The sequence below is a fragment of the Mchenga conophoros genome, linkage group LG12 (assembly GCF_057382185.1).
Source record: "Mchenga conophoros isolate Kocher_MC1m ecotype Shallow Benthic linkage group LG12, M_conophoros_male_GT1.1, whole genome shotgun sequence".
Taxonomy (NCBI): Eukaryota; Metazoa; Chordata; class Actinopteri; order Cichliformes; family Cichlidae; genus Mchenga; species Mchenga conophoros.
The window spans coordinates 12,118,100-12,133,276 of NC_140537.1; the positions used below are offsets into that span (position 1 = coordinate 12,118,100).

The window sequence follows — 15,177 nt, forward strand, 5'->3', positions numbered from 1 at the left end:
AACAGCTAAATGACCAGCAGCAAGCAATTAATCTGTTTTTGCAATATTTTGTTTCAAGAGTTTTGTGCTGTTACATTTTACTACAGTGTAACATGTAGTGTTGAGTCACAGAGCAACAAAGCCAGGTTTCATTTGCTATGACTAGCAGATGATGTGTGACTTATGTCTTCATTAGGAACCCCTGGTGTTTATTCGGCATATGGCACTTTCACATGCTTTTACAATGTATGATATTAATACTATATATTAAAATTACAATCAAATCACAAGAAAGAACTGATTTTATAACAAAGTGAAGTGTTGTACCACTTACTGATGCTACTTGGCATATGCTTTGTTTAGTGTAAACTGTACCCATCATTCCCTCGGTCTGTTAATTCATAAATGTGACATTTTTGAAAAATGTTTTAAATGTTTAATTGCTGCTGAAGTGTTGTGATTAAGAATAAATTGAGTTGTTCTTAAATTACTTCCTGTTTAATAGTTCATATCTCGGCTTCATCTGAGGACGATGACGATGGTGAAGAGTCCTCATCGGAGGAAAACAAACTGCTGGGCAGTCAAAAGCTGATGCGTAAGTGTGCTGAGCTCTTTAGGTGAATCAGCAGTGACCATTTGTTGCAGCAGCATTAGCTACATAAAGTCACAAGCGTATGAGTAATCACCTGAAATGGTCAGTGATTTGAGAGCTTTAAAATTCAATTATCGTACCGCCATGTGTGTGGGTCACATCTGGGCAAATGATTTCACTCTGAATCAGAGGGTTTTTACTACCTCAGTGACAGCTTTTACACAAAAAATAGTCTCTGGTGACTAATCTTGGTTAACCTCAGATGTCCTCCAATTTGTCTATAGAGTAATTAAGACACTCTGGCTTCATTTTTTTGCTGCTGCTGCTTGCTCTGCCCACAAAGAATGCAGCAGCCTCGAAGCGTGACAAGCATGCTGACCTTATTTTGTACTCTTGTCTCCAAGAGCTTTATCTCCCAATGCAATTTGCACATTGTGGTGTAACAGAGGCAAGAAAAATCTTTTTTCTCCTCCTTTTTTGTCTTAGCAATGGCTCCACAATGGGCTCATCCAGAAAAAATGGAAAAGAAGCTTCATGCTGTTCCAGCCAGCAAAACTGTAAAGTTTAAATGCCAGGCCAGTGGCAACCCAACTCCAACTTTGAAATGGTACAAGAATGGGAAGGAGTTCAAAAGGGACCATCGTATTGGAGGGTTCAAGGTTAGTAATTAAAGAATTTGGTGAATAGCTATTTCATGTCGATACTGCTCTACACAGTCCTTAATATTTCTTAATTTCTGCATACTCACTCAATACAAATGGAGGTTTCTTTAATTTTTTTTTTCCAGTGATATCATCTTCACATTAGATCACCACCCTGTCCCTTGTACTTAAGCTTTTTCTGCTAGTAAAAAGGAGAGACAGGTTTTCATATCTTGACCCGAGAAACAATACAGGATGAAACCTTATGCTACAATAGGAACTTTTTGTCATAGCAATACTTGGTGGGGAATCCTAGACACCCGTTAGGATATAGGAAAACATTGCCTGTCCTAATTCTGGGTATCATGATCTCAGACTGGCAAAAAAAAAGTTCTTCTTATAAAACATCACTGAAAATAGTTTTAATTACAAACTATGGTATTATTTAATTACATGTCTTGCCTGATATGATTTCATTTTAAATATTTTCATGGTAAATTGTAATTTTATGGGATTACAGTTCCTTTTTAGATTACAGTGTTGGATTCTCTGTGAATAACTGCATTCAGTGGCAGTTTCCCTCACAGGTGTGGAATGTGTGCATGTTCAGACACTAAGAAACAGCCCTCCTCCTGTCCTACATCTGCGCTTCCCATCAAGGTGTGGGCTAGTCCAGCCTTGTCTTGTGCTTCCCTTGCACATCTCCCTCTCCAGCTGGGGCACATTTAGGAGTTTCCTCTCAGCTGCCTGCTGCCATGGTCAGCCCCACCCCAAGTCCCCCACCTAGCCAAGCAGCACATTTAACCATAGGACTGCCATGCTGGGTTTTTTTTGTGTGTTTTGGGGTTTTTTTGTTCCCCCCCCCCCCCCTCCCCCCTCCTTTCTTCCTTTTCAGTCAAGGTGCAAAGGTCTGCATCTGCGATTGGGGACGTCTACCATATCTCCCACACTTCTTAATTTTATGGTCGGGCTTCTATTGTTCATATCGTCTGCATGGCGACATGCAGGAGGGAGGAAATAATGTAGACCACATGTGTATGAACCCAAGCACAACACATCTGGCAGCAGGCAGCTGGACTCCCTCACCACTTTTTTTTTTTTTTTTTTTTGCTAAATAGGGGAAACAGTCTGTATACATGCATGTTTGATGTTGCCATTGCCTTAGAGGTTTGTTGGCTAATCACACACTGCCGGTCTTGGCAGATTTATGTAGGGAAAAATTATAACACGTCTAAGGAAAAAAAGGAGCCAGACATCATTTGGTGCTAATAAGACATGTTGGGGCAAAAATATACACACAACCATTTCCAATGGCAGCTGTTGGGTAGGACAAAGATCTGCTGCATTAAAACTTTGTCACAGGAAGAGGGTGTAGTGTTATCTTATTATCATCACATCACACCTCATTATTAGCTATTGCTTTAAAATGAAAAAAAAAAGTGATTTATGATCATTCATATTGGGAGAGAACAGATGGGGATTCAGATGAATGTTTTCCTGATCAACATCTCTGTTGCCTCATTTGTAATAACATTTTATTGAATATTTGAGTTTTGAAGTCACATCTTAGAAATTGTGGGATATCACATTATTTTAAGGTATTTTATGGTGGGCTGAAACTAAATCAAGCATTTACTGCAAATTAAAGAATCGCCACCCAGATCTAATGTTTCAGTTACTGACTCATAAAGTTACTACTTCCTTCAGATTTACATTTTAGCCATCAAGTGCTATTTTATAGACATTAAACTAACTTCTTTTTTTCTCTAAATCACTTTTAGGTCCGTGACCATATGTGGACCATCATCATGGAATCTGTAGTGCCCTCTGACAAGGGAAACTATACCTGTGTGGTGGAAAACAAGTATGGCAGCATTAATCACACCTATCAGCTAGATGTAGTCGGTAAGATTCGTAGAAATTGTTAATTGTATGTAACTTTCCAGTAAAACTGCAATTGTTGTTTTAGTCACCTGTTGAACATTTGTGAATCTCAAGTTGGTGAGCACTTAGTTTTCTAACTACTTATCTGGACCGTATTCCACTTGACATTGGGTGTTCCCTGGACTCGTTGCCCAGTCCGTCAAACCACCAGGCACAAGGAGATCATGCAAACTTAACAATTGTTGTCTCAATATAAAAAAAAAAAAAAAAAAAAAATCATAGGACTCATGAATGGCAGCAGGGTCTACAAATATTCCCTGCAGAAGTCTAAAACAGGCATTACTTGTGGCAGAAGTGATGGGTACAAGTAGAAGAGAGAAGTGATTACTCCTCTAGGGCCTACTCTTTGACTCGCTCTTGCACCATTGGGCTTTATAAATCATGGTTCCACTTCCTCCACCACTGGTGTCCCCTGGGCTTTTCCTAGCCTCAGGCATCTGAGCCTGATGAACATTAAGATTGTTCTACAGTGTGGAGAAAGCACTGTCACAAGTGCTTTCAAAGTCCCCCATGGATGTCTCGGTAAGGAAATCCTCCACAGCTGATATCCTGCCAGGTTCTTGGCCTGCAAGTTTACTTTGGAGAGTTATTAGTCATCAAAATGGGTCTGCAAGAACATTTCACTTCACCGTAACTGCACCAGAGGAGGCATTTAACTTGCTTTCCTGCCTGATAACTCTTAATAATTACACAACCAGCATATAGCTGAGGATGCACTCACATTAAATCTCCATTATGGTGTGTAATTTAGAAAGTGTAGCCTGAAAATACAGCGTCAAACCAAATGAGTGAGCCTTCAGTCCCAGTCATTTTCCAGTAATAAAGCAGGTGACAGTAGTTATCAGCTTTTGTTTGAAAATCAGTCACATTTTTGTACACACAGCTTTTTTTATATTATGCGCTTGCTTTACTGATGACCAAATGTCAAAGTAACATTTGTCTGTTTTTTCCGGTTTTGTTGCAGAGCGCTCTCCACACAGGCCCATCCTGCAGGCTGGCCTGCCAGCTAATCGCACTGCAGTAGTAGGAAGTGATGTGGAGTTTGAGTGCAAGGTGTTCAGCGACCCTCAGCCCCACATTCAGTGGTTAAAACACATCGAGGTCAATGGGAGCCGTACTGGTCCAGATGGGTTACCTTACGTCCGCGTCCTCAAGGTAGGAGATTAGTCTGTCATCCTGAAGCAACAGGCCAAATTCATCACTTAAAAAATAAAAAGTGAAGTTCCTTAGCGTGGAGTAATTTGTATGTTACTTTCTGTAATACTTTTTTATTTCCTCCAGTCGTTTTCTATAACTGTTAAGAACTGTCTGTGAAGTTTTATTGTTTGCCATTTTAACTGTGAAATAACCCACACAAACCCCTCAGATATCCTGTGTCGACCTCCTTTTATTCTGTGTTGCACATAACTTGTTTTTGTTTCCAGCATTCTGGGGTCAATAGCTCGGACGCTCAGGTGCTGACCCTCTACAATGTGACAGAGGAGGAGAGCGGAGAGTATATATGTAAAGTGTCCAATTATATAGGAGGGGTCAGTCAGTCGGCCTGGCTGACTGTCATCAGATATGAACCCACAGGTAACCACCACGCTGTAGCACAGGACGACACAGTGGAGGCGCTTCTAGGACCACCTGGAAAAACTAGACCCGCATAACTTGAGACAACCTCAGCTGTTTCTCTCCTCCCTCCCTTCCTCTATCCTTGGTGCTCCTGACTGTAAATGACGCTATGGAAAATTCCCAGCAGAACAGTTGAAAGTGTTTAGTCTCAGGTTTATGTTGGACCAATTCTCATTCCTGCCCCAATCCTGTGCTATGCCCTCCTAATAAGGGCCTCTCTTGCCATCTTCCATTACTCTTGCTCCCTTGCCCTTCAAAGTCCTCCGTACATGGTTCACCCCCTCCCCACCCCACCCCCAAATGTTTATAGTTTGTGTGACTGTGAATTTGTAGCTTGATTTATAGTCCTCTTTTAAATCTACGCTGTCTCTGCAGTGTAGTAGAAAACCATATTGTTATCCTGCAGGCACTGCCACATAATGTAACTACATGTTGGGGTAATGTAGTTCATAATATCTGTGATTGGTATGCTTGGCAGCAATGCACTTTGTAAACACAGCGTATTGATCTGCAACAAGATACTGCTGTGAAGCAGACTATATGTAATGGGCTGTAGCTATATCTGGCAATCAGTTCTGATGACTTTTCCGTACTGCAGTAATTTCAGTTAAAGTACCATTGTTATTTTTATTAGTGCCAAATTGAGCACTAGTTTTGGCAGTTGTAGAGTAAAGCAGTCGCACCAGTCAACAGGTATATATTCCCACAATGTTGCTGCAGCGAAGTAAACTATAACATAACATGGATTCAACACAGGGCTATAAATACATTGTAAGTGTGGTCTGTTCTGCTGTGGAGTTTCCATGCCCATCTCTTGCATGTAGAGATGAGACTAAGGTATTTGATGTGGTGATGGTGTGGCCCTGTGTGGGGTTCCACAGTACAAACTTAACATAACCGTCTTTCCACTAACAGATACAGGAGGGCTCTCTCTGAGCAGTCCTCTGCAGGGGCTTTAGGTGTTACCTTTTTGGGCAGATGGTGTTGGATCAAGGAGGAGAACGCTCCTCCATCCACTTTCGCTTTCAGAATCCTTTACTCGTGGTCCCTTTTTCCTTCTTGGGCCTCTTATTGGGTGTGCTTCCTTTGTTATTTTCTAGACCGCTGGCGTTAACACCACGGACAAGGAAATGGAAGTCCTTCAACTGAGAAATGTGTCTTTTGATGACGCTGGGGAGTATACCTGCTTGGCAGGCAATTCTATCGGGTTCTCTCATCACTCTGCATGGTTGACCGTTTTTGAAGGTACCAGTGGTTCTGTCTCTCCTCTATATTCCCATTCCTTCCCTTTTTCAACGCAAGCCTGGCTGTCCACCTTCACATTTTTACCAGTTCTGGTAAAAGTGTAAGGGGAAGCCAGGGCACATTACAAATACTAAAAAAAAAAAAACTTTGCTCTCTCTCTGTGCTCAGCATGGTTCCTGCTCCATCTAAATTCTTTAGATGGGCGAATATGAATCATGCTCTGTTTCTTAAATGATATCAGAACATGCCAAACAATCAAAGCACTGTCCAGGGCCAAAGGTTTTTTGTTTTTTCGTCTTCCAGGCAGGAATACATTTAATGATCACTTTTTTTTTTCTTTTTTTTTAAAGAAGGGTTGTTTGGCAGCTCTGATAAGATTTCACTTCAAACTGTCTCTTCCGTTCTTCCCTTTAATTGGTGTTTGCATTTGGTTTGCTGTTAAGCTGATTTTCTTTGACAAGCTCTACAAATGACATGTTTTGCTGATGTCATTTCCTGCTGTGAGCGCAGCAGCTGGTTTTGATAATTGGCTGTAGTGGATGGTCTCATTCCTAAGGACTGGAATGGACATTTGTCCAATTATCAAGCTGCTTGTCAGTCAACTTCTTCACACAAGTGTAGCTCTCTTGTGTTGCTGGTGTTGGCTAGGGATGTAACTGTACACTTCAGTCGGTATGGCATCTTTGGTTTGAGATGTACGGTTTAACATATGGCGCAGATTATTTGGAGTGGGGTTTTTTTGTTTTGTTTTCCCCCCCTCCTAGCTAGGCAGGAGGAGGCATTTTTCATAGGTAATTCTTAACTTATCCGAATATAAATATTCATCTAAAATACAAAATTAAGCAATTTGGGTAGACGATGGGAAACTAGAGTAAGTCTTTCATGAATTTATATCCACTATGATGAAGCTCTTATTTTGAAAAAATAAAATCTGACATTAAATTGGCCCTTATTTTTATATTTATATTTCTGTTCTTTTATTCTACTAGAGCAACTTTTCGTGCTGTATCCCCTGAGTTCATCCTCTGCCTTAATCAAGCTATTTTAGCTTTCCCTTTAAAGGCCACCACTATTTTAAGCCAGCTGTATTTTGATTGGCTGTCCTCTGCAAATATCAGCCAACGCTGCATGCCTGAGGTGACCATAGTAAGGATATCCCTCAAATATAAAGAGCCAAAGCAGTTTGAAGCGCAGGTTTTGGCTCCTAGAATTTTCTCCTATAAGAAAAACAAAATCGGAACAAATATCCCTAATGTCCAGCTCCTAACTATAAAGCTACATTCCAAACCAATGTATGATCAAACCGTTTTTTTCTCCTACTAAAACTGGAATCCATTACACCCCTATTTACTGGTATGACTAAAAGTTGGTGTTTTCACAGTTTGGGAGGAAAAAAACAAGATCTGAACCATAAAATTTGTTTAGGTTTTGCCTTTTATCTATTTATTTGCAATGTTTTTCTTTTCTTTTTTTCTGTAAAAAAGTTGTCACAAATACATTTTGTATCGATCAAGTGAAGCAGTTAAATTACCGCACTGAGCTCATGCTTTGTGGTTTGCTGCTTTAAGCCTACAAATAGAAACAGACTTTTTGATGTCGAAATGATGGGCAGTTCTGAAACATTATGTGTGAAGTGCTCTACTCTGTGTGAAAGTCCGAGTCTTTGTCACCGTTACTCTTACATAGTCATTAATACAAAATGGTTCCCAGCTAAATTTCTGCACTGCAATTTATGGTATATCCTCAATACACAAAGTATTTAAAGTAACACCCTGAGTTTGGGGGCGTTCAATTCCCATATGCCTTGGTGTGTAAGGCTCTGACTTTTAGACATAGACGTGTGGGTGGGTGCGTGTTTGAGTAGACTGTTTTTAATTTGTGATAAATGGGTGTGTTTGAGTATGCAGTCAGTTTATTGATGACAGCTGACCTTTTCCCTCCCTGCTCCTTGTCACCCTGCCCCCTTAAACCTAGCGCCCCCACATTACTCTCCAGCCAGCCACACCTACCTGGAGGTGGTCATCTACTGTGTGGGCTTCTTTTTCATAGCCGTTATGATTGCAATTGCAATTATTGTCAAGATTCGCACCACCTCCTCAAAGAAGAGTGACTTCAACAGTCAGCTAGCCGTCCACAAGCTGGCCAAAAGCATCCCTCTGCGCAGACAGGTAACAGAAAGTAGATAGGGGGTTTGGAATATTTATACTTAGCCACCGTATGTGTGTGTGTGTGTGTGTGTGTGTGTGTGTATGTGTGTGTATAGATATAGATATAGATATATAGATATAGATATAGATAGAGATAGATAGATATATGTATGAGGTATGTATATCTATGTGTGTGTGTCTATCTCAATCTCAGTACCAGCCTAACACTTAATGTATTTATGGAGCTTTCAGGCTCATTGTAGATCCTTGACTTCCTGTACATCAGGTAAGTTTATTTATTTAAGGAGTGCTTAGACTCTGGACCTGGCATGGTACACAATGCCTGGACCACAAGGGTGGTTTTTACATGGTACCTTTTATTGTTTGTTTGTTTTTTTTATCCTGTTCTCTGCTATACAAACTCCTAAAAGTGTTGGTTCCACTGTGAGAGGAGTAATGTCTCTGTTTCTTACCTCAGGTGTCTGTGGACTCAAGTTCTTCCATCCACTCTGGAGTGATGCTAGTCCGTCCCTCCCGCCTCTCTTCCAGTGGCTCTCCGATGTTGTCTGGAGTGTCCGAGTGTGAGCTGCCGCAAGATCCTCGCTGGGAGCTTCCTCGGGACAGGTACGTCTAGGGCTAAACATTCAAAGATCAGGAACATGGAGTAAAGTAAAGTTGCAGCATTCACATGGATAGGGATGGGTACCGGTGTTCTGACATAAACGGTAGTAACCAGACCGAAAAGCAGCGCACATTTCGGTGCTTTATTTCGGTGCTTTTTTTTCCTGAGCTGTGATAGACTTCTAGCCAATCATTTTACGTTTCCCAGGATAGTAGGCGGGGCCAGGTACGTACGTTCAGTTAGAGCAGAGCTACAGATTAAAAATGCCCAAGGCGAAGCGGTCAAAAGTCTGGTTGTACTTCACAGCAAAATATGCAAACTCAGCAGCCTGCAACAAGTGCTTTAAGCTGATACTGTGATACTGTCAAAGGAGGTAACACCTCGAAACTGATGAAACACCTGGCGACGCATAGCGTTTTTTTTAAAAGCCGAGAAATGCGCTGTATTTGATAGCTTGCTGCGAGATCTCACACTGTGCACGTTGGGTGGGTTGCCAGTTATCGGACCCGGAGCAACCAAAAACCTGAAGAATAGAGTCCTGGCCCCTAGCCCTGCCAGTGTAGCAGAAATGATGAGGATGATGATGCAGCAGCCGTTCTTCTCTGCGTGAGTCGCTTAATGTTGTTCGAGTGTAATTTACGTTGAGTAGGCTAACCACGTTATTACATTAATGCATGTAAGGTGAACTAGCAAACATTATCATAGCTACATGCGGCTATCTTCTTGTTTGATGGCAGATACTCCCTTCACCCTGGCCAAAAAGGCTAAAATGACCAAAGAAAAAGTGGGAAACAGCTGAACATGAGAGGTTTTTGGACAAAGTTTGTGTTTTGTTTTTTTTTTTTTTTTTTTTTTTTTTTTTCCCATTGTTTAAGCACTGCTTCCAGCCAAGAGTGATACCATATATGCCCCATAGCTGCAGAAAAGGCTAACATTGTTATCTTTTTACAAAAACAAAACAAAAACAGCTGAACATCAGAAATCAGAATGGGTTTATTGCCAGATGTTGAGGTTTACAACATTAGGAAATTGCTGCGGTGCTTCAGTGCAGACAATAAGAATTAAAGTGCTATGTAGAAAGAAAGATATGTGCATGAGATATACATGAGATATATACATGAGAATAAGAATTATGAGTGCTACGTAGAAAGATATATACATGAGAGGTTTTTGGACAAAGTTTGTGTTCTCCATTCTTTAAGCACCGGTTCGAGCACCGTTTAAGCACCGGCACCGTTTCAAAAGTACCGATTTGGCACCGGTATCGGATAAAACCTAAACGATACCCATCCCTACACATGGACAAAAAAAAAGTTGCTGTCAAGGTAATCTTATGCAACACACTTAAACTGCAGGCCTCAGTTGAGGCAAGAGTTTATCTCACACACAGTCGATTTGGAGGCAAACTGCACTGTGTGTGAAAAACTGTCTGGTGCCTCTTCTCCCCGTAGACTTGTTCTTGGGAAGCCACTGGGAGAAGGATGCTTTGGCCAGGTGGTAATGGGGGAAGCGGTTGGTCTGGACAAAGAAAAGCCAAACCGTGTTACCAAGGTTGCAGTCAAAATGTTGAAAGGTAAGTAAATTGTTCTTCAGTGGGTACACAGTAGCTTGAGGAGAGTGATTTGCTCAACTGGAATAAGTTCTTCACTGTAGAGTTATCAATTTAACTCAAGTCCAGGCAACAGGAATGAGAAGGCTTGAACAAAGTGATTAACAGATTCTGCCACTGGATTCCAGCCATTGTACAAATTGGAAAGTGAAGTAAAAAATTTATTAGGACCCTTGACATCCTATATAAAATAGTGTGAAGATTCAGAGAAAGTATTGTTTATTCTCTCGCACTTTAAGTGCTTTTCCCCAGGGAGTATTTCACAGGCGGCAGCCAACTCCTTACGAGCTCCAGTGTTGGTGTATATACTTTGCAAGGTGATTATTGTGAGGCCTTTTTGGCCTTTTCGCAAACAGAACATGGACTAATCATTGAAATTTATTTCCCTCATCTTACAGCTGATGCAACAGAGAAAGATTTGTCAGACCTTATTTCAGAGATGGAGATGATGAAGATCATTGGGAAGCACAAGAACATCATTAATCTGCTGGGAGCCTGCACACAGGATGGTAGGTCCAGTTAGGGGGCTGCAGCCAACCTGCCCTGTTCTGCTCACACTCACCCCTCAGATAACAATGTTGCTGTGAACCTTACTCTGAGGGATGTGTAGAAAAGCATGCATAAATGATTCTGACACCAGCTTCCGAGCTCACAGTTTGAATCGACCGCAGCTGCTGTCATTTCTGTCCAATCATCCCTGACGAAAAACTAAAGGAAACTAGTCTCTAATGACCATGCTGTGCACATCGCTCTGTTGCCTTCACACTGCTACACAAAGCTCTTTGTTCATTTTACTCAACTTATCTCATGCTATAAATACACACTCTTGCGCATGTAGTTTATATTGTCCTTACTGCCCTTGCTGTCGTTAGTGTCGCTATAATTTCTGTTGTGAAATCTTCGTCTATAATTGAATAATGCATGGCATCGTTTTATGAATTTAATGATTATGTTTCCTTGTACAGGGAAGCTGTATGAACTGACCCTGCATAAAATCTGACTTGCGCTTGGATTTCTTCCAATCATTTTAGGTCCTCTATATGTGATAGTTGAATATGCATCCAAGGGCAACTTGCGTGAGTATCTACGAGCTCGCCGCCCGCCGGGTATGGAGTACTGCTACAACCCTGACCAAGTTCCTGTGGAGAATGTGTCTATCAAAGATCTGGTGTCCTTTGCTTACCAAGTGGCCCGGGGCATGGAGTATTTGGCTTCCAAAAAGGTAACCACAACTATTAATGCTCACCTTTTCAGAAATGAATAAATCTATTTAAAAATATTTATTGTCTACTTTTATCATTGCAGTGCATCCACAGAGACCTTGCAGCTCGCAATGTTTTGGTAACTGATGACAATGTGATGAAAATAGCTGACTTTGGCCTAGCAAGAGATATCCACCACATCGACTATTATAAGAAAACCACCAATGTGAGTGGCCTTATTTGTTTCATGTTATATGCACATTACTTTGCCATTTACAAAAACAAAAGGTTCATATGTGAATGTTTCCTAAAGGGTCGTTTGCCAGTGAAGTGGATGGCTCCAGAGGCTCTGTTTGACCGAATATACACACACCAAAGTGATGTGTGAGTATCTTGTGCCATACTCTGCTAATTCAACCTTGATGGAAAGTGAAGTTAACATTTAGTTGTGCAGAAAACTAAAATGGCCCCGCCTATTTCCTCCTCCAGCTGGTCATTTGGGGTGCTGCTTTGGGAAATCTTCACACTAGGAGGCTCTCCATATCCTGGCGTTCCAGTGGAAGAGCTGTTCAAGCTGCTGAAGGAAGGTCACCGTATGGACAAGCCTTCAACATGTACACATGAGCTGTAAGGAATCACCACACACAGAAAACCAGAATGTTCTGCAGACTTTTCTAGCATTTTCATATTTGAAAAGGTAAACCAAACAGGGAAATGTGAAATGGCACATTTATTTTATTTTCTTTAAATTAATAAATCTAAACTATAAAAATCACTACCTTCTTCCAGATTATAGCCCATAAATGTAACAAGGATCTGAGCTACGCTGTATCTGATCAATGTTATTCATGTATCAGTAGCGTAGCGACTGAGGACTGTGGGTTGTTTGCATTGCATTTTGTCCAATTTGCTTTGTCATTTAAAAGTCAAAGCCACTGATAAGTAATGCCTTTTAGTACAGGAAGGTGGGTGTTTAACATGTCTCTCTCACAGCGACTATACCTGCCACAGTCGCCCAAGTGTATTTTGCAGTTTTTATTTTTATCCACATTAAATAATAATAATAATAATTTAATAAACTAGTGGATGATTCCCTCACTCTTATTTTGAAATTTCAGTCATAGCTAACCAGCCAGCACTGGCCCTTCCCATCTCATGTTTCCCTACCGGTGGATGCATTTAGTACCCAATTAGACTCTCTCCCCACGATCGAACAGAAAACCCCAACATTGTAAGCTACTGTTGGTCACAATAGTCTACATTCTGCTTTTCTAGAACCCACAGAACGTGGAACTGATTCATAGCAGAAAGAATGCTGTTTGGTATTTGGTAAAGTGGCGCAAAAGTGCCTCCTTTTGCATGTAAGTAACAGTGCATATAAATGGACAAATGTAGTGTAATTGTGTGGGAAATGATGTTTAAAATAAACACCCTCTAACACTTTCCATGCTTGGTTTAAACAGTTAGGATTTATATTTACATTACCCACATTTTTGTATATCGGAAAAATCCTGGCGTGCCGTTTGCAATGATGCTTTGTGACTTTTTATTTATTCTTTTGCTGTGCTGGTGAAATGAAACTCTTAAACACTGAATTATCTCCAGCTAAAACATGTTGTCCAGCTGCGATGGACTGTCAGCTGCAGCTGAGTTTCAGTTAAATTGAATGAATTTTCAGTCCTTAAAGGTTTAAAATTCAATCTCTGATTTGGAGTTTAAGAATGTAAGGAGAAATGACAGACGGCTAGAACGATAAAACCAAGCGGTGTCATTTTTAAAATGTATATATTTTGCTGATTTCCACAGGTATATGATGATGAGGGATTGCTGGCATGCTGTGCCTTCTCAGAGACCCACATTCAAACAACTAGTAGAGGACCTGGATCGTGCTCTAGCTATGACATCCAACCAGGTCAGTAGTGGTCCTCCCCTCAGCAAGCACTGAACCAGTAGATATGTCTGGGGGGGGGAGTGCAATGCTTAATTTTTTTTATTTTTTTCCTCCCTCTTACTGCAGGAGTATTTGGAGCTTTCAGTACCTTTGGACCAATATTCGCCCAGCTACCCGGACACCCGGAGCTCCACCTGCTCGTCTGGAGAGGACTCGGTTTTCTCGCATGATGCCGGAGTGGAGGAGCCATGCCTGCCCAAGTTCCCTCCTCACTCCAATGGGGCAGCCATCAAGAAACGCTGATACCTCCTGTTCTTTCAGACCAACACTGACACTTTCTCCACTCCCTGCCTCACGGGGTTGGACTCCTCCCCATATTCCCAGAGATGAAGCTAAAAAGAAAAGAAATAATTTTTTTTTTTTTTTTTTTTTAAACCCACTGGTGCTTTGCGGAGAGGGAGTTCGGAGACACCTTGTTGAACTTGCTTGGATCACATGAACTGCAGATTGCAGCCATTTCCCACTTCTTGTTGGTGACTGTGTTCATGAGCACTTTGTATTACTGGCTCACAGCACCAGAAAAGAGACTGACTTTTCTCATCACTCTGGGCATTCTGAAGTCGGGCAGGAGGATTGAAGGGACCGATTATGTTGGGGTTTTATATGTTTGGGTTTATTTGTTTGTCAATGTGTGTTTGATCAGAGGTGAAGGGCAGCACTCTGCTTTTCAGACCAAATCAGAGAAGATGCTACAGAGAGATGTGCAGCACCGTGGTCCACTGCACCACTCATTATCATCTTGTACATACAGTTAGGAATTTATGAATACAAATATATATTTACACTGTATTCTTATTTTATTACCATAATTGATGTACTTTATTTTGTACAAGGATGCTTCTGCTTGATCCATTTTTGACTTTAGTCTTTAGGGGCAGTTGTTCCATGAGGGTATTTTAAAAATTGATAACAATTACATGGCCATTTTTCTTGCTCACTGTGTCACAGCTCTGAGTTACACACACTGTGTGTGTGTGTGTGTGTGAGAGAGTGAGAGAGAGAGAATGGTCTTTTCATTTAACTTCAAGGATGGTCACAACTGTAAATATTTCTGGTTGTATGCCATGCTTGTTAATATCAGAACAGTTTGCTTCAGTCATGGACTTCCACCGTGCGTACCTTCTCATGTGATGAACTTGTTTCCTACTGTAAATGTTTTAACAGGGGTTACATTTGCTGCCATATAACTTCTGACAAAAGGGTTGCAGAACACGTATGTCATCGTAAAAAAGAATTACATTAAATAAAAATGCTGTTGATAAACAAACTAGCGGTGCTTTCAGTGGTTGAACTCTACTCCATAAAGTGCTCTATAAATATCAACATTTTTATGCTGGTGATGTAAATTATGTTTACAGAGATGGAACGATGGCCACTTCAATCTCCCACCCAGTTAACACGGGTTGCTAAGGTCTGATTAGATATGATAATGCGCTGCTGACATCAGAAGAAATGTTGGAAAGTGCAGAGAGCCCACAGCCAGCAGTAAACATGTTATTTATGGCGGTGTGAATGGCTTGGCAAGTGCTGTTGCTGGTCTTCCATCCATCAGCCACACCAACCTTGGTGCCCGTGTCTGCCTCTGGCTTCCTGCCACTGGCTGATGCATCACCTGGATTGCAGTCTCC

At 41.2% G+C, this 15,177-nt stretch overlaps 1 protein-coding gene across 4 annotated transcripts in view; it reads left to right on the forward strand.

The window, feature by feature from the left end:
• Positions 1-14,816, forward strand: part of fgfr1a (fibroblast growth factor receptor 1a) — a 29,215-nt gene extending 14,399 nt beyond the window's left edge. The window contains exons 5-19 of one of the 4 annotated variants that reach the window (XM_085293725.1): positions 485-574; positions 1,058-1,230; positions 2,994-3,117; positions 4,121-4,311; positions 4,581-4,731; positions 7,993-8,192; positions 8,644-8,789; positions 10,239-10,360; positions 10,795-10,905; positions 11,428-11,618; positions 11,702-11,824; positions 11,912-11,982; positions 12,088-12,225; positions 13,405-13,510; positions 13,616-14,816. In XM_085293725.1, coding sequence (XP_085149851.1) covers positions 485-574; positions 1,058-1,230; positions 2,994-3,117; positions 4,121-4,311; positions 4,581-4,731; positions 7,993-8,192; positions 8,644-8,789; positions 10,239-10,360; positions 10,795-10,905; positions 11,428-11,618; positions 11,702-11,824; positions 11,912-11,982; positions 12,088-12,225; positions 13,405-13,510; positions 13,616-13,792 — 2,114 coding nt within the window. In that variant the 3' untranslated portion in view covers positions 13,793-14,816. Of the gene's footprint in view, positions 1-484; positions 575-1,057; positions 1,231-2,993; positions 3,118-4,120; positions 4,312-4,580; positions 4,732-5,873; positions 6,019-7,992; positions 8,193-8,643; positions 8,790-10,238; positions 10,361-10,794; positions 10,906-11,427; positions 11,619-11,701; positions 11,825-11,911; positions 11,983-12,087; positions 12,226-13,404; positions 13,511-13,615 lie in introns of all 4 variants that reach the window. The other 3 variants (XM_085293727.1, XM_085293726.1, XM_085293728.1) reach the window with 3 other exon arrangements.
• Positions 14,817-15,177: the final 361 nt, after the last annotated feature.